General features: G+C 50.7%; 1 protein-coding gene across 3 annotated transcripts in view; it reads right to left on the reverse strand.

Moving 5' to 3' along the window:
- The window catches only part of B9d1 (B9 domain-containing protein 1), a 146,879-nt gene that overhangs the window by 79,349 nt on the left and 45,628 nt on the right, over positions 1-21,902 (reverse strand). For all 3 annotated transcript variants that reach the window (XR_012885117.1, XM_075869888.1, XM_075869889.1), the window contains exon 3: positions 1,857-1,925. Coding sequence is in view for 2 of the 3 variants with exons in the window: in XM_075869888.1 (XP_075726003.1) it covers positions 1,857-1,925 (69 nt within the window). In the remaining variant the exon portion in view is untranslated. The remainder of the gene's footprint in view (positions 1-1,856; positions 1,926-21,902) is intronic.

Genomic DNA, 21,902 nt, shown 5'->3' on the forward strand with positions numbered 1-21,902 from the left:
CATAGCCTCTTTTGGCGAGTTAGTTGCCTTGTATTTTTGCCAAACTGTCAATTAGGTGTACTCCTTTTACCGCCCACAACTTCATTTCGAATCCATTGTAATAGGGAACATTGGTATCAGTGGCATCGATTATCTATTCTACGCGTTCAGTGGCCAGCCTAAGACAGCTTTTTCTCTTAATGGCAGCAATTTTGATACCAGTGAAAAGTTTCTCTATTGCTCCACCCTGCTATCAATGGATACGTTTATCATTTTTTGTTCTATCACATGTTCTGTCCCCTCTGTTCCAAAGAGTATAGAAGTAATGACAGTATTTATGCCTTGGACGCCCATAATTATCAATAAATGGCCTCATAGTTTTAATTAACATCCCATTCGTTGCTGTACCGTCGAATCGAATGAGTTTCTAGTTGAAATTACCTATACTGGTACGAGTCTGCAAAAAAAAAAACTAACGACACTGGCTGAGTTGGTACTTTGGGCACGTTTATTTCATGTTTCCCACACCGCAAATTGTACGTGTGCGTCACCACGCTTACTTCAATGCTTACCACACCAGAAGACGCTATATAATAATTATTTAGGAAATGGTGGACCAACCTTTTGTTTTCTGGAGATACCATATAAAAAACACACATGTCTTGGGCGGTGCGTGCGAACAATCTTGCATATAAAATGTTGAGATTGCTATGTCAAACACTTCATATAAGCACCTCAAACATGCGTCATTATTGGTGTTCCTACGACATTTGCAGTCACCCGACTTGCTTGAAGAATAAATTAGTGCAGCTGTGTTTCTACGTCATTGTATTCAACTCAGTTGTTCCACTCTATACTGTCATCACAAAATCGCGCTGGGAAAACTAGCACGATGAAACTTCTCACTCGTTTACTCCTCGACCTAAGCATACCTTTTGATGTTACTACAAAAATGAAATAATCACGGAAGCGAAATGTGGGGTAACATGGTAAAGTCTAAGTGCAGAAATCCGTATACCATGGTCAGCGGTTACGGTGCTCGCCTGTTGACCCACAGGTCACGGGTTCGTCACTGGCCGCAGTGGTCGCATTTTGATAGAGGCGAAATGGCAGAGGGACAATTATTCAAAAATTTAGCTATTGTGCGTAGCAGCTACAATTTCTTTCACTCAGCGCCATATTAAGAAACGAAGTTAGAAAAATTCTTTCGAGGACATGTGCTTTATGTGCTCACACTTGTTCTTAAGTCAACTACAATATAATTGAGGCCTATGGCAAATACTCTTAAAAAACTGCCGCTCAAGCACAATATAGCTAAATATTTGGCCGGCTGTGCGTGCAAATTGAGATCTCAGTGCGCTCTAAAAAACCCCAGATTACAGAACTTTGCGAAACTTTCCACTAAAGCGTCCCTCAAATTCATACCACGCTTCAAATTCACACCAAGACGTGACACCCCTAATAATTAAAAATGTACTACTTTTACTAAGAAAACTGTTAATTCTCGGCTTTCACATTAACCAGCTGTTTATGTCCCGCCGCGGTAGTCTAGTGGCTAAGGTACTCAGCTGCGGACCCTCAGGTCACGGGATCGAACCCCGGCTGCGGCCGCTGCAATTCGGATGAAGGTGGAATTTTTGCAGGCCCGTGTGCTCAGATTTTGGTATGCGTTAAAGAATCCCAGGTGGCCGAAATTTTCGGAGCCCTCCACTACGGCGTCTCTCATATTCATATGGCGGTTTTGGGACGTTAAACCCCACATCGCAATATCCAGCATTTATATTGGGATGTCTCAACTGCGCAGTGCACATCGAAAGTGCTGCTGACTACTGTCGTTGTGTGTGACAGGTGTGATGAGACACCCATTAGTTTCTTACCGCTGATACAGCCCAGTCCGCTCCATGTACGAAACAATACTTGCAGTAGATGTTGTCAGCTCCTGTAAACTGAAAGAAGAAATTAAGAAGTGTACATCAGTGCAAGGTTTTGACGTGACACGCGCCGGCTGCGCAAAGTCAAACAGGCATTACATCATCTCGTTTCACAAAACTTTCAGCCTGGTGGTGACTGTAACACGTGGGTGACTCCACATGAAAAGCAGGAACCTGTCAGAAGTTATCAGAGACGCTTCAGCAAGGTTTTTTTTATAGCAACGCTGTGTATGACTATATGCTCTGTAAATGTCATCGAAACTGTGCGACCTCGTATCACTACATTTGGCTAAACTTCCAGGGCACACACATCATTTATGTGCCTCAGGAAAGAAACAAATAAGCGCAATTTATATAATTTGAGGCAAAATTCAAGCAGAAGCCCCCTTTTCATAGACACTCGTGCCTGCGCCCCACAGCCCAGACCAAAGCGGTAATGATGAGTATCTACACACGAAAAGAGAAAGTGAACGAATATTGCTCACACTGATTTTCGCCTGCGCCAAAGCGGCTTAGACTGGGTAGACACCTCGAACGAAAAGCTTGAGACGCGAAACGTGCACTATCTCGAGAACAACGAAGGGCACAAGAAGCCTCAACGCGAATGACATGATAGCTTATAAGGAATCTGTATTCATTATTTATCTAAGGTCCCGGGAATCGCGACTGAAACTTATCGCATTATCCGGGAACATATGAAGGCATCCAAAGGAGTGCTTTTTTTCCAGGACGAAAAGATCGAGACGTCGCGATGGAAGCTGGGTTATTCCACGAGAGACCTACACGAGTTTGAAAGTGGATAGTTTAGATTTGATTGCTTATTTTATGTGTTTGGCACATACCACCCAGTAACCCAAAAGTGAACTTCGTTCTTTTATTAACTTTAACATTCTTACTGTGCAGACCTTTTTACGACAATGTGAAGCACCGTTTAACCCTGAACAAATTATTTTTATTGCCAATCCTGACCTATTCTTCTCCGTGCATTGGCCCAGATTTCACAAACCACAAATAGTATTTGTTCAATCGTTACTTGAGCCTCTAAATGTACACGTCCGTGATCTGATTCCTTTACCTGAGCAACGAAATGCTGCAGAAATTGTTTACCATGATATCTTCCCAACTCACGCTAAGCTATTACCTACAGGCATTTTAAATGGTTTATTGCAGGACCATTCAAGTACTCTGCCAACAAATGTCATTAGAGCAACGGACGCATCTCAATCACATGGAAAATCAGGCATTAGAATATATTGCCCCGTACTTGATTGGTCATTTTCACTTCGCTTACCGGATTTTCTTCCTGTCTCGCTGGCTGAATTCATGGCAATAATGTTAGCTTTGCGACAGGTAAATATTTCCATTCCAGTCGTAGCAATCATAACTGATTCATTATCAGTGTGCCCTTCTCTGTCCGCATCTGGTCACTCACCAATAGTGAAACTTTTTAAATCATTGATCCCCTGTCATCTCCGAAGTATTCATTTAAACTGGAAATCAGGGCACAAAGGTTTGTTTTGTAAACGAAATAGCTGATTCTCTTGCGAAGGCATCCCTTTCGACACCAATTATTCCTATTTTCCCTCATACAGTGTACATTACGGTGGCGCGATTTCGCACACTTAAAATCAGGCAAAATTTATCTGACCCTACACTGACGGCTTCTCCAGAGTACAAACACTTGTTATTTCCCTGGTGCAGTGAACTGACTAATTCAAGGATGATGGAAGTTGTCATCACAAAATTTCGTTGCCGCGTTACCTCCCTCAATTTTCACTTGCATAGATCAGGCATATTGAATTCCCCTATGTGCATTTACTGTAATCAAGAGGAAACGATCAGTCATTTTTTATTACATTGTCGCCGTTTCGATTTATTCAGGCAAAACGTACTAGCACCACCTCTTCAAAGACTGGGCTTGCAACTATCACAACCTGATCTTCTTTCATTTGGAGCCTCCACACTGGGTTTCAGCCACAGGGATGTTTTATTCGCCGTTCAAAAATACATCACTGCGAATAAACGATTTTCTTGCTATATTACTGTCTCACTATTTTTCTTCTTTTTTTTCTGCAAACTTGATATCGGTGTTTCAAATCGAAATTAAGCTACAAAAAATTTGTAGGAATGACGCAATGCTGAAAGTTTAGGGCCAATTCACCTTATAATCGTCCAATCCCCTTCTTTGGGTACGAGCCATTTGCACAAGGAAACAACAACAACAACAACAACTGCATAATTTAGCAGGCGAAAAACCAGAAACTAATTGGTGTGAAGGAACCAATTCCATTCCTTATAATTCTCAAAATTTAACGATGATATAAAAACACTAATATCAACACGACGAAGACGATCTTTTGTATAATGAATGCACGCGTAATGATGACTGAAGCAGCATTGTCTGAAGCCTGTGGGCTTCAGAAGGAACGCGAGAGAGAGGTTCTTTAATGAGGGAAGTGAAGAGAAAAGCGCGGAGCTGTTACTGTCTTTCAATACGAAGTCACCGACACGGCTCCGCGCGGGGGAAGGGGGAATGGGAGGTAAATATTGAGGAGGAAAGGATGGGAGCGAAAGGACACAGGGGACTGTCCCGGACGCAGCCCGCGCCGCCGCCGGGAAAGGGAAAGCAGTCAGGTGAGCCGGGATGGGGAGGGAACAGGAGCACCACGCGGCAAGAGTGAGAGGAGGTGGGCGTGGCCACCCATAAACAAACACGGACACGTGGATGTGGGCCGCGCTAGAGGCGCGCGATGAGAGCGAAGCGACAGAGGATGTGGGCGTGGCCGGACACGTAATCAAACACGGACACGTGGATGCGGGCCGCGCTAGAGGCGCGCGATGAGAGCAGCGTCGCCGAAAAACTCGAGTAGGGCTTCGAAGGCCCGCATGAGCCTCGAGTGGTGGGCCTGGGGAAACCGGAGGTGGTCGAGGCTCACGTGTGGAAGTCCCAGACGACCCTAGGCGTCGAAGAGCCGCCGGCGTTGTTCAGTGTAGCCGGGGCAGTGAAGCAGGATGGAGCACTGCTCGGTGGTCTCCTCTGCCGGGCATTCGGCACACGAAGGGCTCCCGCTGTTGGTGAAGCGAAGGCCCGGGCACGCCTGCTGATGCCAGTCTTCGGCAGCGGTCGTGAGGGGTTTCCTGTAGCCACACGTGAGTCCGGGTGTAAAGCGCGCACATGGCGCGCAATACGAAGGTGCGCAAATCGCTCGCGCGGATGAACGACGAAATGGGTATGCTGGGGTGGTGAGCTTCCTTGGCGAGTGCGTCCGCTGTCTCGTTTCCTAGTAGTCCCCACTGGAACACAACATCACAACCATTCCGCACGATCACCGCGAACTTCCGCGCGAGCCGTTGCGCAAAGGGGGCGCCGCGCTCTCCGCGGCAAGTGTGAAGTGGGCGGCGCGAGAGTCACACACCACTGCTGCCGACTGCGGCAGGAAGTCAATGAGTTGATTTGCCGCGAGATCAATCGCGGCAAGTTCAGCAGCAGTGGAGGAGGCACTTAGGGGAAGGCGGCACTTCTCACGGAGGCCGAGGGATGGGGCGAAACAAGCGGCTGCCGCCGAACCGTCCGCTGTGACTGAGCCGTCAGTGTACAGTTAGAACTCGGCCGGCGAGCCGCTCCTCTATCGTCGCGACAGTCTCCTGGTGGAGGGCAGACTGGGGCGTGTGCTTTTTAGATCTGATGCCAGGGATGGTGGTCTTGATCTCGAGACCAGGATCCTGGTGCGGCGGGATCGGGATCAAGCCGCAGTAAGGCGGGTCGGGCACGAGTGCAGCGTACTCCAAGGCGCTCTGACCCATGCCCGAGTGGGGACGATCAAGGAGTCGTCCAGCCAGGCGTCGTCCCTCGGACGTGAGGTACATGCGGTGTATGTGGCGCAACGCACTGCCTCTCGCCCGAAGTGAGAGGGACGTCTCGCCAGCCTCCGCCAAGGTGGGGCCGATCGGCGACGTGCGCGGCAGGCCATACAGGTGGCGTACAACGCCACGGTGGAGGGTGTCTGCTGTATTGCGGGCTGGCTGGTCCCGACGAAGCGGAAGAAGACGGCCGACGGAGACGTACGCGGCCGGCGGGGACACCGACCAGCCCGAACACGCGCGTTGGCGCGAAGCGCCGAACGAAAAGCACAACAACCGCACTCCATGGTTACCTAACACACTCTGCCTTTATTTTACAGTCGCCTTGAAATCCTAGATGCCAGAGCGGCGCCCCCTGGCATCCTCTCATGTCAATCCGAAACCGAAATTGAAAACCCAGAACACAACAATCATCCCCTTTTAAAAAAAAGCACACCTATACACTGTTTATATTTATACAGGCTCGATACCAATATATTTTACAAGGCATGTACATTAGAAAACATGAATATTCAGAGCTCGGCACACCGAACTCACACACTACAAGTCCTGAAAATGCACTGACAAACAAGAAAAAATATACACAACTGTTCGGAACAAGAGTTCGACATCACGTAGTCTTCGAACCGACGCGGCTTCTGCCGCTTCCGCTTAGGGCAGGCCCTTTTGGGTGTAGAATCAGGTGTCTCTGCACCTTGAGTGTAAGATTGTGAAGGCTCTGAACGAGCGTTAAAATTTGCGGTCTCATCAGTGCTCGCAGCATGAGCTTCGGAGGAATTTTGCGGACCGAAGTCCGGTTTAACGGTCTCAGCCGTATTTGAAGGTTCAAAGTGAACCGTATGACTTGGTGTACTTGAACCAGCGACACCGCCTGGTAACTCCTCCCCCCTTGAAGAAGAAATGCCTGTACATGGAGGCCACATGTAGCAGTCTGATGCGTAGTTGAAAGGCGTGGACGGAACGTGATGAGGAAGACTTTTAGGTGTTGAAGGCGAATCCGTATGAAAAATAACAAGGCGCGAAGCATTCCAGATGTTACCATCACTTAAGCGAAAAGAAGTGGGGCTATCCTGGCCCAAGACTTTGTAAGGACCCCAATACTTCGGGCGCTTGCCTGGCACACGAACCTTGACTAGATCGCCAGTGCGAACTTTGGACTGCTTTGCACCTCGACGGGTGTTGACATACTTTTTCATTGCTTGTTAACGAGAAAAAACCCTGGTACGAATTTGATCAGGAGAAGACACTGCTATGTTACGAGCAAAGAGACTATGTCGAGAGCAACTCGCGGTTGCCTACCGTGGAGAAGTTGAGCAGGAGACACTCCAGTGGTGCCTTGTGGTGTGAACCTGTACGAAGCTAAACATTCAGTCAAGACTTGCTTGAGGGGACGGTGCTCTAATTGGGCGATCTGGATATGTTCCTTCAGAACGCGATTAAAGCGCTCTATTTGGCCATTTGATAGGGGATAGAAAACTGATGACCTCAAGTGCTGAATTCCTCGTTGTGAAAGAAATACCTCAAAATGTTGGGACTGAAACTGTGGACCATTGTCCGTAACTATGGCATCAAGAAACCCTTCCCGGCTGAAGATTGAAGACAGAAATTCAATGATGACCTCAGAAGTAACCGTATGTGTGAATTAAATTTCTGGCCATTTGGAATGGTAGTCGACGAGAGAAACAATGAACCGGGCATTTTGCGGAACTTTATGCAAAGGACCGATGATGTCCATGCCGAGTTTCTGCCAAGGCCGATCAGGCCACTGGACTGGCTGCAACGGAGAAAATGCAGGTTTGGCAGACTTGTCAGCTGCCTGACATATATGGCAGTTGTAGACTGCATGCTCGACCTGCTTGTCTAAGGCTGGCCACCAGTACCTGTCTCGGAGATTCTGTTTGGTGCGGACAATGCCTGGATGGGCCTCATGGGCAAGCTGTATTAGCTTGTTACGCAAAGAACTAGGGGGAATCACGCGTTCATCGCGGAAAAGCAAGTCCTCGACACAAGACAGTTCCTGTCGGACTGCAAAGTAAGGCAAGATTTCAGAAGCAAGAGCACCTTTGGAAGGCCATCCTTCAGGTAAATATTTGAGAACTTATAACAAAGTGGAATCTGCAGCTGTAGCTCCCTGAAGCTCAGCTTTAGTAATGCAGGAAGTAACTAATGAAACAACTTCCCCATCCCGTTCTTCAGTAACCGGTATCTGAAGAGGAAGGCGCGACAGTGCCTTAGCAACCACGTTATTATGACCCTTACAATATTGAACACTGAAATTATAATACATGAGTTTGGCACACCAACGGTAAATGCGAATGGGGCGGCGGCCTTCGGATCCTGCAGAAAAAAGAGCAACTAGTGCTTGGTGATCTGTACGTAATGTGAAGTGCCGGCCCCACAAGTAAACATGCCATTTCTCACAGGCAAAAAGACAAGCTAGAGCTTCACGCTCTCCTACTGAATATCTGCGTTCAGCAGGGGTCAATGTACGAGATGCAAAAGCAATAGTGATCAGCTGATCACCTCTGAGTTGTTGAAACACTGCTCCCAGTCCAACATCGGACGGGTCCGTCGTGATGACGATTGGAAGCTTCTCATTGAAAATACTAACAGCTGGCTTTGAGGCCAGTATTGACTTAACTCGAATGAAGCTCTTCTCAGCTTCAGCTGACCATTTAAAAGGCTGTGCTTGACGAAGTAGTGTACGCAGTGGTTCAACAACATCAGCATAGTGAGGAACAAACTTGGCATAATAACCAACAAGACCTAAAAAAGATTGCAAGGTTTTAACATCAGTAGGCTGTGGGGCATTGATAATGGCCTGAACTTTAGATTCAACAGGTGTCAAGCCGCGGGAACTAACATTATGTCATAGAAATCGTAACTCATTCACAGAAAAAATTCACTTGTTATTAAGTTTCATACCACATTCACTGATGCGGTTGAGAACAGTATGCAAGTTAGCATCGTGCAAGTAACAAAGGGCGCCATTACAACCCTTAAGAATAATTGACATCATTTTCTGAAACACTGCAGGGGCAGATGCAAGCCCGAAACACACGCGGCGAAACCGAAACAAGCCTTCGTGCGATACAAATGTGGTTAAGTCTCTACTGCACTCAGAAAGTTCAACTTGGTGATAAGCGGACGCGAGGTCCAGCTTGGAGAAACATACCGCTCGGAAGAGCTGATGAAGCAGTTCTTCATTGTGAGGAAGTGGAAACCCGTCTACGACGATCGCCTTGTTTGGTTCTCGTAAGTCGATTGATTTGTGGGGTTTAACGTCCCAAAACCACCATATGATTATGAGAGACGCCGTAGTGGAGGGCTCCTGAAATTTCGACCACCTGGGGTTCTTTAACGTGTACCGAAATCTGAGCACACGGGCCTACAACATTTCCGCCTCCATCGGAAATGCAGCCGCCGCAGCCGGGATTTGAACCCGCGACCTGCGGGTCAGCAGCCGAGTACCTTAGCCACTAGACCACCGCGGCGGGGCCGGTTCTCGTACTCGTAAGTCGACGCATAGTCGAAGGGATCCATCTTTTTTCTTGATGACCACCAGTGGAGAAACCCAGTCGGAAGCAGAGACAGGCTCGATGATTCCGCTGGCTTGAAGGCGAGACAGTTCCGCAGAGACTTGCTCACATAGAAGAAGAGGAATGCGGCGCAGCTTGGCACGCACAGGGCACACACCTGGTCGACGTATCACTTTATGCACAAAACCACGCACACAACCCAGTTCACGGGTGAACAGGTGGTGGAATTCAGAAGGCGCGTTGGCCGGAAGATCATCTTGGACGTCGACTTGAGCACACGTCATAGACGCACCGACAATGTTGATGGACAAAGCCCTGGTGGCATAACGTCCCAAAAGTGAGCTGTCATTTGCTGTTACATAAAAAGTAATGGAAGCAGTGCGACTGCAACAGGAGACCTGAGTTGTAAATTGACCTAAATTATCAATCATTCCCTTGGAATATGTTTGTAGAACGACGTGTGAAGGCAAAAGCCGAATGTTGGAAAAATGACTGTGAAATTCAGCGGCACTGATTAAAGAGACTGAGGCACCAGTGTCCACGAGAAATGACAAGGGCACATGGCTCACTGAAACTACGATGCTGGGCTCGGACGTAGTGTGGAGGCCATCCACATTTAAAACAGTGACCGTATTGGTTTGTGCAGTGCTCGAAGGAGCGGACGAAGAAACTGGTTCCGGAAGATTTGCTGGACGGGAATTGCATACGGACTGAAAATGTCCGATTTTTCCGCACGCAAGACAAGTGCGGTTTCTCGCGGGACACTGCGAATAATTGGCTAAATGCCGATCCGATCCACAACGAAAGCAATGCGCGGTTGCGCTTGGAGAAGAAAATTGCGAACGCGAATTAGGAGCTCGGTGCTGTTCCTGAAAACCAGAATTTGGTGGAATGGGGTCGCCATATTGTCGGCTTCCTCGCCCCCGTGACGCAGAGGGGCCGCCATGTTGGCCGCCACGGAAAGACTGTGCAGGCGGGCATCCGTGTTGGCCGCCACGCCGAGACGAAGGGCCGCCATGTTGACGCGTCCCGTGAAACAAAGAGCCACCGCCTTGGCCCCCCGCAGCAGAAAGTTGGTGCACTGAATGCGGAGCGAATTGCTCCAACTGGGAGCGAATAAGCTCGTCCTCTCGCGCAATCGAGAGGGCTTCGGATAATGAAATCGAGGAGCCTTTTTGAAGCATGCGGCAGCGGACGTCTTGCGAGGCTACCTTGGTGAAAAGCTGATGGCGGATCATATCGTCCTCGAGCGCGCCGAAGCCGCACGACGCGGCGAGCGTTCGAAGAGAAGTAATGAACTCGGCGACTGGCTCACCAGGCAATTGTCGTCTTTCTTAGAATTTTACGCGTGCGAGATAATCGCACGAGACATCTTTAAAATGCTCATCGAAAAGAGCAACTGCATTCTTGAAGGCATCGCCCGACGCTGGCGTCTGCGACGCGTTGGTCGCTTCCAAAGTATAGAGGAGCTTTAACCCGGCAGGGCCCAACGCGTTGAGCAGCAGGGCCTTGCGACGCTCGGGCTTGCTGGCGTCCTCCCCGACCACGTTTGCGTAAGCCTGAAACACCAATTTCCAGTCCGCCCACGGAAGTGGCGGGTCTCCGGGCAAATGAAGAAATAGGGGAGGTAGAATAGGAGACGCAATTTCAAACAAGAAGAATGGAGAGGTGCAGACGAGACGAAATAGACGCCAGCTCACTGTTTGAAGAAGACCACAGAGGCGGCGTAGCTGAATGAAGAAGGAATGAAGCGACGCAGCACGCAGTAGCCACTTTGCTGGTAACAAAGAGCGCCTAGGGTTAGCCGGGTAGGTCCATTAGAAGCAAGAAAAAGACGAACACGGAGAACGAAATGGGTTCTTACAGGTCCTCGTCGCCATTGCTGTATTGGGGGCTGGCTGGTCCCGACGAAGCGGAAGAAGAAGAAGACGGCCGACGGAGACGTACGCGGCTGTTAATCTTCAAAATGAACGAAACGTCGCTTCTACAATCTGAAGAATTTCGGCACTTGCAATTCACATGGAACACCGCAAAATGCCTTTCCCGTCAATGTAAGGTGACCCTCACAAGCTTTCGCTGTAGAGTTCCTCTGTTAAATTTTTATCTCAACAAATCAGGATTTTCATTAACAAACCTATGTGTAGTTTGCAATGAACCGGAAACAATACATCACTTTCTTCTCACATGCCGCCGCTTCGCCTCACTGCGCCGAATAATTCTTGAAAGACCGATTGGTATGCTCGGATTGCCAGTCAATACATCCACCCTATTATCGTTTGGAGCCAGTCAGTTGGGTGTGGGCCACAGTGCTATTCTGTCAGCGCTACATAAATTCATTCAGGCAACCGGAAGGATACGCTGCTAGTGGTACTGCCAGATATATCCAATTATTTCTTCCCCTTCCTTATTTTTGTAAATTTGTTTTATATATTCTGGTTTATCGTGTTCTTCTGCATTTTTTTCACGTTTTTTCAAAGGAACATTATTATTGTTTCTATCTAATTTCTCTTTATTTTTTGGCAAGCGTTATAAAAAATGATCTATCAAGAGGTACAGTGTGGCCAATCCCCCATGTGGGTATGAGCCAAAATCTCCTAGGAGACAAGACAAGACAAGTACGCGGCCGGCGGGTACACCGACCAGCCCGAACACGCGGGTTGGCGCAAAGCGCCGAACGAAAAGCACAACAACCACACTCCACTATTACCTAACACACTTTGCCTTTATTTTACAGTCGCCTTGAAATCCTAGATGCCAGAGCGGCGCCCCCTGGCATCCTCACATGTCAATCCGAAACCGAAACTGAAAACCCAGAACACAACAGTGTCCAGCGCGTCCCATTGCGCGGGTCGTAGCGCGACGAGTGGGACGGCATAGAGAACCCTGGCCGACGCTACCGCGTTGAAGAAACGCAGCGCGATGTCCGGGGAGCAGCCCCTGCCATTGGCAAGGATGCGGGAGGCCATGCCGCCAATGCTCCGTGTGTCGCTGCGAATGGACGCCAGTGCGGGCCTCCAGCTAAGCCGGTGGTCGATTGTAAAACCAAGATAGCGCACTTTGCGCTTCCACGGAAGCCAGTGGTCACGAAGGACGAGCTACGCACTGGCGAAGACCCCCGTGCGCTCCGGGTGGACGCGCATGGCCTCCGTCTTGGCGGCTGAGAGCTGGAGACCGATGCCTGTGACGAAACCGTCCACTGCGTCAATGGCAGCTTGGAGTCCCTCGCGGACTTGTTGACCACGAAGGGTAAGGCTACTGCAGAAGAGCGCGATGTCGTCCGCGTAAACCGCAGCACGCACCTCGTAAGGAGTGTCTCGCAGGATGTGGTCGATGAGGCGTGCGAGAGCTGCATTGAAGAGAAAAGGACTCAATACACTGCCCTGCGGCACACCCGCTGACATCACCCGAGGACTGCTGAGTTCGCCGGCGACGCGCACACGAAAAGACCGGCCACTGAGGAAAGCCTCGACGTATTGGAGCATGTTCCCGCACACACGCATCTCACGAAGGGCGTCGAGGATGGTGTTGTGTGGCAACGAGTAAAACGCTCTCTTGACGTCGAAAAACACGAGGCATCCCGCCTCCCCACGGTGCTTGGCTTCCTCAAGAAGGCTCACGACGTCCGAGATCGAGTCCGCCGTCGCTCGATGTGCTCTGAAACCGGACTGTTCAGCCGCGAGGAAATCAAGAGCAGAAGCGATCCATTGAAGGTGCCGGAGCGCCATAGATTCGAATGTTTTCACCACGACCTAAGTGAGCGAAACCGGTCGGTACGATGAAGACTCGGACTCCGGCTTCCCCTTCTTGTGGATGGGAATTACTAAGGCTTCTCCCCACGAGGCTGGTAGCGCCCCCGTGCGCCAGATGACGTTGTAAGCATCACGCAGACACCGAAACTGGCTGGCATCCAAGTTTCGGAGCATCTGATACGTGACGCCATCACTCCCCAGCGCCGAGCGGCACCCCCGAGAGTCGAGCACATCGCGAAGCTCCTGGATGCCGAAGTCGGCTGTGCACAGCTCGCTGATCGCTTCCATGATAGCTGGTGTGGGGAAGAAGCGAAAGGGCGCAAAGAGTTCGGGCCGTGCATGTCGCGGCAGCACGGGCACGGGAGCAGCTGCACTGGCTGTGAGCGCCGTTAAGTTCGGCCTGGAAATTCATCAGGGCAGACGCCATTGTGCGTAAACCGGTCCACTGGGGAGGCTCTCAATCCCTTCGGCGCCCAGTCTGACAGACGATGTCGAAAATTTGAGCAATTATCCAGACCATGCAGCAAGCAAAGGCGAGTTCCCGTCTTTCAAATGCGGACCCTTTCGTCATCCCTTCACGCAGCAGTGGTGACTGACGACCTCGGTGATTCACTGGCGACGAGGAATCTGCTGTGACCGGCGCCAGAGCTGACAGGAGAGCGGCGCTCCTTTTTAATCCCCAATCAAGTAGACGACCGGCCGGCTGCCTATGCTTGTCAGGCATTGTGCGAGCTAGCCGGAGAACGAGACTTCGTGTCGCCAAGACGCCGTTAACCGTTCGAGAGAGGCCAACAAAGACAGTAACTTCCTGGAAGAGACCACGGCGGCCACCGCAAATCACCCCGCTAATGAAGCGAACAAATCGGCGGACCCTTTGATGTACGCTATCCGGATCATGGGAACTCTCGACTAGCGGCACACACACGACGAGGAAGAGCCCTGCTGGCGCCACCTTGCAGTGCAGTGTTCACGACTCAATATTGGACGTTCACGCGGACCGTGCATGCTCGTCCCCCTCACCTGTTGTGTGTATGTGATTGGTGTTCCACTCGAAGGGAGGAGCCCGACAGGGCTTAAAACGACGCCGCAGAGTTCTGGACGTCGCTCTGAACTATGTAACGTTCAACTACCACGCTCGTGGTTTGTGAAACCACTATTTTTTCCTTTCTGTAAATATGTGTAAATAGTGCCTTAAACATGTTTTGTTTTCGTAACCTCGAGCGACCATTCCTTCCGAACCTTAACAACTGGTGGCAGCGGTGGGATGCCATCAGCGAGCGACCTTCCTTCCGACTCTTACAACTGGTTGTCAGCAGTTAGATAGACCTCGCGATATGGTGCTGTGATGTGGTGAGTGCTTGGTCTTTGCTATAACTTTACAGGCTTCATTTTGTGAGTGTGAATTGATTAGAAGCCGGATTGTGTGTGCGTTAGGGGATCACCTATTTGTTAGTTAGAGGGATCACCCAAGTATGTGTGAGATGCAGGCCAAAGTACAACGGCAATCATGTCGTGGAAGGCAATGCTAAGAGATGAACTTTTGACTGTGAGTAAGCATCTAGGTATTGAAGTAGAGGAAGGAATGGGCGGGACAACGATTGTGAGGCTGATCTCGCAAAAAAACCAGTGAGGACAAGAATCAAAACGCAGTAGAGATTTTTGAAAAACAGGAAATAGAGGAACGGGAGCGAGAGGAACGCGAACGAGAGGAACGGAAACGAAAGGAACGGGAAAGAAAAGAAAAGGAAAGCAGGGATAGAAAAGAAAAGGAAGAAAAGGAAAGAAGGCAGATAAAGAAAAGGGAAGAAACGAAAAGAATGAAACGAGAGCAGGAAAGAGAGCAGTGGGAGGAAAGCCTGAAATTAAAACAGGAAGAGAGAAAAGAATCAATACTGTTCCTTAGAGCGTCTCAAGTAAATTCCAGGATCCATGCATTCGAAGAGGGGGAGGATTTAGAGAGTAATCTAACCTCATACGAGAAAGTTTGCAGACAACTAGAGCTCGACGAAGACTGTTGGTCTATCACCTTATTAAGTGTCCTTCCGGTCAACTTGAAGGGTAGAATAAACTACCTTTCCGTGGAACAGTTCAATAGGTACGATGTAGCTAAGGCAGCTTTACTGCGGTGCTTCGGCATCAGGGTTGACAGAAAGCGAATAGAGTACAAGCTCACGAACGCTCCCGTGAAGGACGCGCGACGTTGTGCTGGTAGAAAAACCAAGCTTGAGAGAGGTCCGCGTGTCTCTCATAGCACCAAGGTATATAGTGAGCGAAAATGGGAGATATAAAAACGGGAGCGAGGTGAAGAGCGTGAGCGAGCGCTCAGCCTAGTGATTGAAATGTCGGAAGAAAAAGTCGAGGCAAGGCGGCGGAAGATTCGGCCATCCGCAAGTGTAGCGCACGAGAAGTTCAATGACCAAATAAGTGAGGTGCAGCCCAGAGCTTTAGAAAAGGCTAGCACGTGTGAAGAGCGCAGCAGGTTCAAAGACGAACCAAATATGAGAGCTGCGAAATATGCTGCTCTAATGAGAGAGGCCCCTGAAGGTCAGAGCGAGTGCGACGAAATGCTGTGCCAGTTAGCTGTTAGCGAAACAGCTAGGATAGCTGTAGAAAAGCTGGTACAGACCTCAACTGTGTTTGTCGCAATGGTGGGTCTTGCAAATGAGGTATTAGGCAAGGAAACCGGAGAAAGCTCAGGAGCAGCAGCAAAGCAGAGAGGGAGAAGAACAGTGCGGTTCTAGGCAGCTCCCAGCATTGCGAGCTAGAGTGTTTGAGGGAAGGCAGCTGCACTGTTCCTAAGAGCGTCAAGTTGTCTGCCAGTCTAGAGTGTGAAATAGGTGATTTTTTTGAAAATCATTTAGACTGCGCGACTGAGACAGCTGACGAAAGCTGTGAGAGGATTCACGAGTGGGAGTTGCTATCTGAAAGCTCGGAAACAACCCGCAAGAAGCGGCGCAGACGCAGGCGACGTCGGAGAGTTACGAGCGAGAGAAAATGCACTACGGGTGTAAAGAAAGGCTCGACACGTTTGAGCGTAGCGAACAGAACTAGGGGTTCTGCATCTGCGTCAAACTCGGTTTGCATGCGTCCTAGCCGCCGGAAGAAAAGTACAAAGAAAGCGGATTCGCAAACAGAATCTCGTGTAAAGCACCAGTCTTCCGATTCCGTCCACAGCAAGTGTCATGGTGCACGATTGAGCTGTAAAGCCACCGATGACGCAAGGCGAGGCCAATTTCCTAGTTGTGAGAAAACGGTTGGTCACAAGCGTTGCCGTAAAAGAGGGAAGCGTACGCGAGCAATAAAGCGAAGGCATGGAAGAGGTAGCAATCTGCCGGGCGGACGACGGAAGAGTAGATCGTCGGCCAGTTCAACGAACAGGCCTTTGTGGCGTACAGTAAGGCACAGGCGGCAAAACGGTAGGCCGTGGCGCAAGTCCTCGCGACGGAATGCGCGGTGGAGATCAAGGCCTTTGCGTGGGCGAGAGTGTCGAACATGTGCTAGAAGAAGGGCCACAATAGTTAGGCACCCCGCGGGAGCCAGCCCAAAGAGGACATGGCCACTCTTTCCCACGCATTGCTGGGGTCCCCTCCACCAGACTGACAAGGGAAGGCTGAAATCGCGAATGAGGCGTGACAGCGCTGTTCAGCTTGTAGGACGTACACTTTGTGGTACCGGGCATTCTCGAAATCTGCCGAGACCGCGACCGCCACGTGTACGATTGAAGTGAGGGACAGCTGTAGGCTGGAGAAGGTGACACGAGAATTTACTGGGAAGCATGTTTGTTTGCTTATTTTTGGTTTTGAAGTAATGTTACTTTGTCATCTCCGCGGCTACGTTTTTTTTCCTTCTAGATTTTGTAAAAGCATTGTGGGTGTTTTTAGTTTAGTTATTATGTGGAAGCAGTGGCCCGCATCAGTCTACCGACTGCGTGAAATTAGTTTTCTTCGAGATAAAAGCATGCAGGTCAGGGATGAAGATTTGGTACGCCCGCTAAATTTGAAAGAGTGGTGGCTATAGGTTATAGCGACATGACCAATGATTAGGCGTGTGTTGGTATGCTAGCGTTCTTTGAATGAGAGTATGATGTCGTGCTAGAGCGCACAGCAAAGTCCTGTGCGTTCTTTAGAGACAGGGGCTGACATGAGGCTACATTCAGTTAACGAGCGTGCTAGTATGGGAGGATAATTTCATTTCGTTGTTTTTGAGATTGCTTAGGTATCATATATATGATCACTTGAGCTGAGAGCATAGCGTTCACCAAATTTTCAAGCTAGAAATACCTTTCACGAATTTGTAAAAACACAGTTTGATGTGTTATGAGAAATTTCGTTGGCGTGAGGGTGTCCTAAAAGTAAGTACTCCCGACCACCCCTTGAAAGTATGTCGCGAGAGAATGAAGAATGCGCACAGTTACCTTGTGTTGGCTTCAGGCTGCATTTGCACGAATACCACTGTAGTTGGTTGTTTCATTAGGTTAGTCATAAAATTAGCAGAGTAAGTTACAACATAGTGCGGATGGTAGGAAGCTAGTTTTAAAAGAGTAAAATTATTGTTATATGGGGCCAAATTGTAGTTGCCTTTTGAGCTTTCCTCGCATAGCAATTTGTTCCATCTTTAGTAAGCGTCTCCACATCCATGATTGTTGTAACTTTGGCGGCACCCAAATTCTGTCAAAATTTCAGAGTAGAATTCGTTTGCGTTTCTTGAGAAGCCTGGAGGGTCCTAGGCGAGTCCAATGTGCTTGACTGGGGCATGGTATTGTGTTGTGTGGTTCGCTTTGCTGTTGTCGATCATTGTGGGCTGGTTTGGAAGTTGGTTTCGAGTTCGCAGCTGGAGGGCCAAGGCCAGGCCATCGTTCTCGTCAACAGCCATTCTCTTCGTGCCCAGCAGTTGGGAGCGCTGGCCAGCCGAGATTTTCCGGGCAGCGGAGGAGCTGTAAAGTTTGGCCTCGAAATTTGTCTGGGCAGACGCCATTGTGCGTAAACCGGTCCGCTGGGGAGGCTCTCAATCCATTCGGCGCCCAGTCTGACAGACGCTGTCGAAGATTTGAGCAATTATTCAGACCACGCAGCAAGCAAAGGCGAGTTCCCGTCTTTCAAATGCGAACCCTTCTTTCGTCCCTTCAAGCAGCAATGGTGCCTGATGACCTCGGTGATTCACTGGCGATAGGGAATCTGCTGTGACCGGCACCTGAGCTGACAGGAGAGCGGCGCTCCTTTTTAATTCCCAATCAAGTAGACGACCGGCCGGCTGCCTATGCTCGTCAGGCATTGTGCGTGCTAGCCGGAGGACGAGACGTCGTGTCGCCAAGACGCCGTTAACCGTTCGAGAGAGGCTAGCAAAGACAGCAACTTCCTGGGAGAGACCGCGGCGGCCACCGCAAATCACCGCGATAATGAAGCGAACAAATCGGCGGACCCTTCGATGTACGCTGTCCGGATCGTGGGAACTCTCGACTAGCGGCACACATACGACGAGGAAGAGCCCTGATGGCGCCACCTTGCAGTGCAGTGTTCACGACTCAATATTGGACGTTCACGTGGACCGTGCATGCTCGTCCCCCTCACCTGTTGTGTGTGTGTGATTGGTGTTCCACTCGGAGAGGAGGATCCCGACAGGGCTTAAAACGACGCCGCAGAGTGCTGGACGTCGCTCTGAACTATGTAACGTTCAACCACCACGCTCGTGGTTTGTGAAACCACTAACTTTTCCTTTCTGTAAATATGTGTAAATAGTGCCATAAACATGTTTTGTTTTCGTATCCTCCAGCGACCATTCCTTCCGAACCGTAACAACTGGTGGCAGCGGTGGGATGCCATCAGCGAGCGACCTTCCTTCCGACTCTTACAGCGCACTCGCGAAAGTGTCAGCCAGCAATTCGTCAAGTTGCGCGCTGCCGATTCCAAGTGTGACCGTGATGGAGAGCTCCAGATGCCGAGGCACACGGGGGCGGAGGAGGGCTCGGAACACGCGCCACGCACGCCGTTGGTAGCACGGGTCGTCGAACGTGCGGCAGAGGCTGGACCAGCTGCGATCCCGTTGTTTGTGGGCGTGGCGTCGACAGACCACGTCGATGCGGTTGTAAAGAGTCCAGTCCTCTGCCTTGTCCGAACGTTCCGCTTTGCGCTGCGTCCGGCGGCGAGCTGCGCGTAGGTTGAAGAGCCTAATGTCGGGCACGAGCGTGCCCGTCGGCACTCGACACACCTTCGTGTCGGCACTCGCGCACTGCACAATGTGTTGGAGAAAGTCGCCCGTGACTGGTACCGCAGCACACAGTTCGCGGAAACGGGGCCAGTTCACAACACTGTACACATTGGTGCGCGGGGCGCCGGTATTAAAGGGCTCCAAGAGGATCGGATAGTGATCCCAACCCTCAGTGTCCGGCGCGCGATGCCACGAATAGTACCACTCGTCCGTGACGAGGGTTAGGTTAAGTGCACTGCGCTTAGCACCGGGGCGCACGAATGTGTGGCTGCCATCGTTGATGATGTGTAGGCCAGCGCGCAGGGCAGCATCCATTAAGGCGCGGCCACTGGCGTTTACACTCGCGCACCCCCACGTCGTGTGATGGGAGTTTAAATCCCCACACAACACAGCAGCACTTCCGAGGCGATCGGCGAGCGGCACATTGAAGTCGGCGTCCCATTCGGTCAATGAGTGAACATAGACGCTCGCGACACATGTGTCTGTCGTGCCAACACGCATCCTCGCTGCCACACACTCGACGCCCGCACTGACGATGTCCGATACGTCAAGATGCACTTGGGGAAAGCGCGTGCGCACGTAAAGAGAAGCCCTTGCCAGGCCCTGTGGGTGCGCCGGGTTGTTGCAATGCGTGCTTAGGCACGCGCTGTTTCTGCAGCTCGTGGCCCCGTGGTAAGCCACATACCCTGGTAAGTTGAGGGCCCCATCACGAACTCGCGTCTCTTGCAGTGCTAGGACGTCGAGGTCGCGCTGGGGCAGTGAGCGGGCGAGCTCAGGGATACGGCGGCGGAGGGAACACACGTTCCACTGGAAAATCCGCGGCCGGGGCTTCTTCGACGCACTAGCCATGGTGTGTGAGATCGTGATGTGCGCGCAAAGTTGCGAGGCAATACGCGCGTCGTCGTGCTGCACACCGTAATCTCCAGGAGTGTGCGAAGAGCCGCGGTCAGTGCCGTCATCACTGTATCCCTTGCGTCCTTTTGGGGAGGGGGAGGGGGGGACGTGTAGGCTGTGTGGCCATTGGTGCCGGTGCTGTGGTGGCATTGCCTTTCAGGGCATCGCGGAAAGAGCAGCCAGAGTGTGTGGCTGCTGTTGTTGTCGCTGAAGCCTCCCGTTGAAGCGAAGCTTTTGCTTGCTGGATGGCTTCGCGGCGCGTCAGTTTTCCGCCAGAGGAGGCGAGGAGGAAGGCGGCCTTTCGCTACAGTTGCCAAGACTCGCACCGAGGTTCGTTCGCCGGGTGAGAGCCCTTGCAGTTTATGCAGCGGGGTCTTTCTGAGGTGCAGGGACTCTCCGCGTGGTTCGCGCCACAGCGGAGGCAGCGCCTGTCGCGCGAGCCCGTTGCTGTGGCGTAACGCCTCGCAGTCGTGTGGGCAACGGCAAAGTTCCGAGCTTACCTCTACGGCCGTCTCTTCAAGGCGGTGACCTATCACCATTCGCTGCGTTGGCTGGCCAATCTCCGCGATCTGTCTGGTCGTTTCGCTCGCTGGAGTTGGAGGTTACAAGAGCTTGAAATCAGAATTGTGTATAGGTCTGCGCGGAAGCACGAACATGCCGATGCACATTTCTCGAGGACCTGTAGGGCATCCTGACATAGACTCGGAGTGTGCTGATGGCTTTTTCGAAGCCCTACTGAAGTGATTCTTACTTTATGTCAGGGCGCAATTTTGACGTAGATCAGGAATTGCACTCGGTTATGGATTCCTTAGAAGGCCGAAGTTATCACGTTTTTCGGCGCATTGTTCGTGTACTGTCATCCTTTTGCCTAAGGAGGGGCATCCTCTACCAGAAAAAATGCTCGAGGCGGCAACGAAGCCTTCCTCCTCCTTGTACCACCCGACATACGGGATGACATCCTCTTCGCGTGCCAAGACGAGCCCACGTCAAGACACTTGCGCTACTCGCGGACTCTCACCAGAGTACGCCAGCAGTACTGCTGGCCACCACTTTAAGCTAGGGTACACCACTACGCGCAAGGCTGTCGCGACTGCCAGCGTCGCACGACGCCTCCTGTAAAACCTGCGGGCTTTCTCAACCCCATCGCATCACCACAAACACCTTTCGACCTTGTTGGAAAGAACCTTCTAAGGCCCTTCACTTCGTGGGCCTTAGGACACAAATGGATTATAGTGGCAACCAATTACTTGACCGGGTAGGCAGAGACAAGGACGTTACCCTGCGGCATGGCGTCTGAGGTCACGATGTTCTTCGTGCGCCACTTCGTTCTATGGCACGGCGGGCCGTCTGTGTGATTGCGTATAGAATAAAACCATTTACGGCACAAATGCTAGAAGAAATTTTTAGACAGTGCTGCACAAACCACCGAAAAACTACGCTTTACCACCCACAAACTGATGGACTGAAGGAGAGGCTTACCAATACCACAGTGGACATGCTGTCAATCTACGTGGACCTGTAGCACGGAACCTGGGACCATATTCTGCTACACGCCACACTCGCATACAGTATACGGCGATGCAAGAAACAACCCGATTTTCAGCTTTCCACCTTGTTCAGGAACGCAACGTTGATTGATATGTGGGGTTTAACGTCTCAACACTGCCATATGATTACGAGAGACGCCATAGTGTAAGGCTCCGGAAATTTTGACCACCTGGGTTTCTTTAACGTGTGCCTAAATC

Source organism: Rhipicephalus microplus, chromosome 7, assembly GCF_043290135.1.
Source record: "Rhipicephalus microplus isolate Deutch F79 chromosome 7, USDA_Rmic, whole genome shotgun sequence".
Taxonomy (NCBI): Eukaryota; Metazoa; Arthropoda; class Arachnida; order Ixodida; family Ixodidae; genus Rhipicephalus; species Rhipicephalus microplus.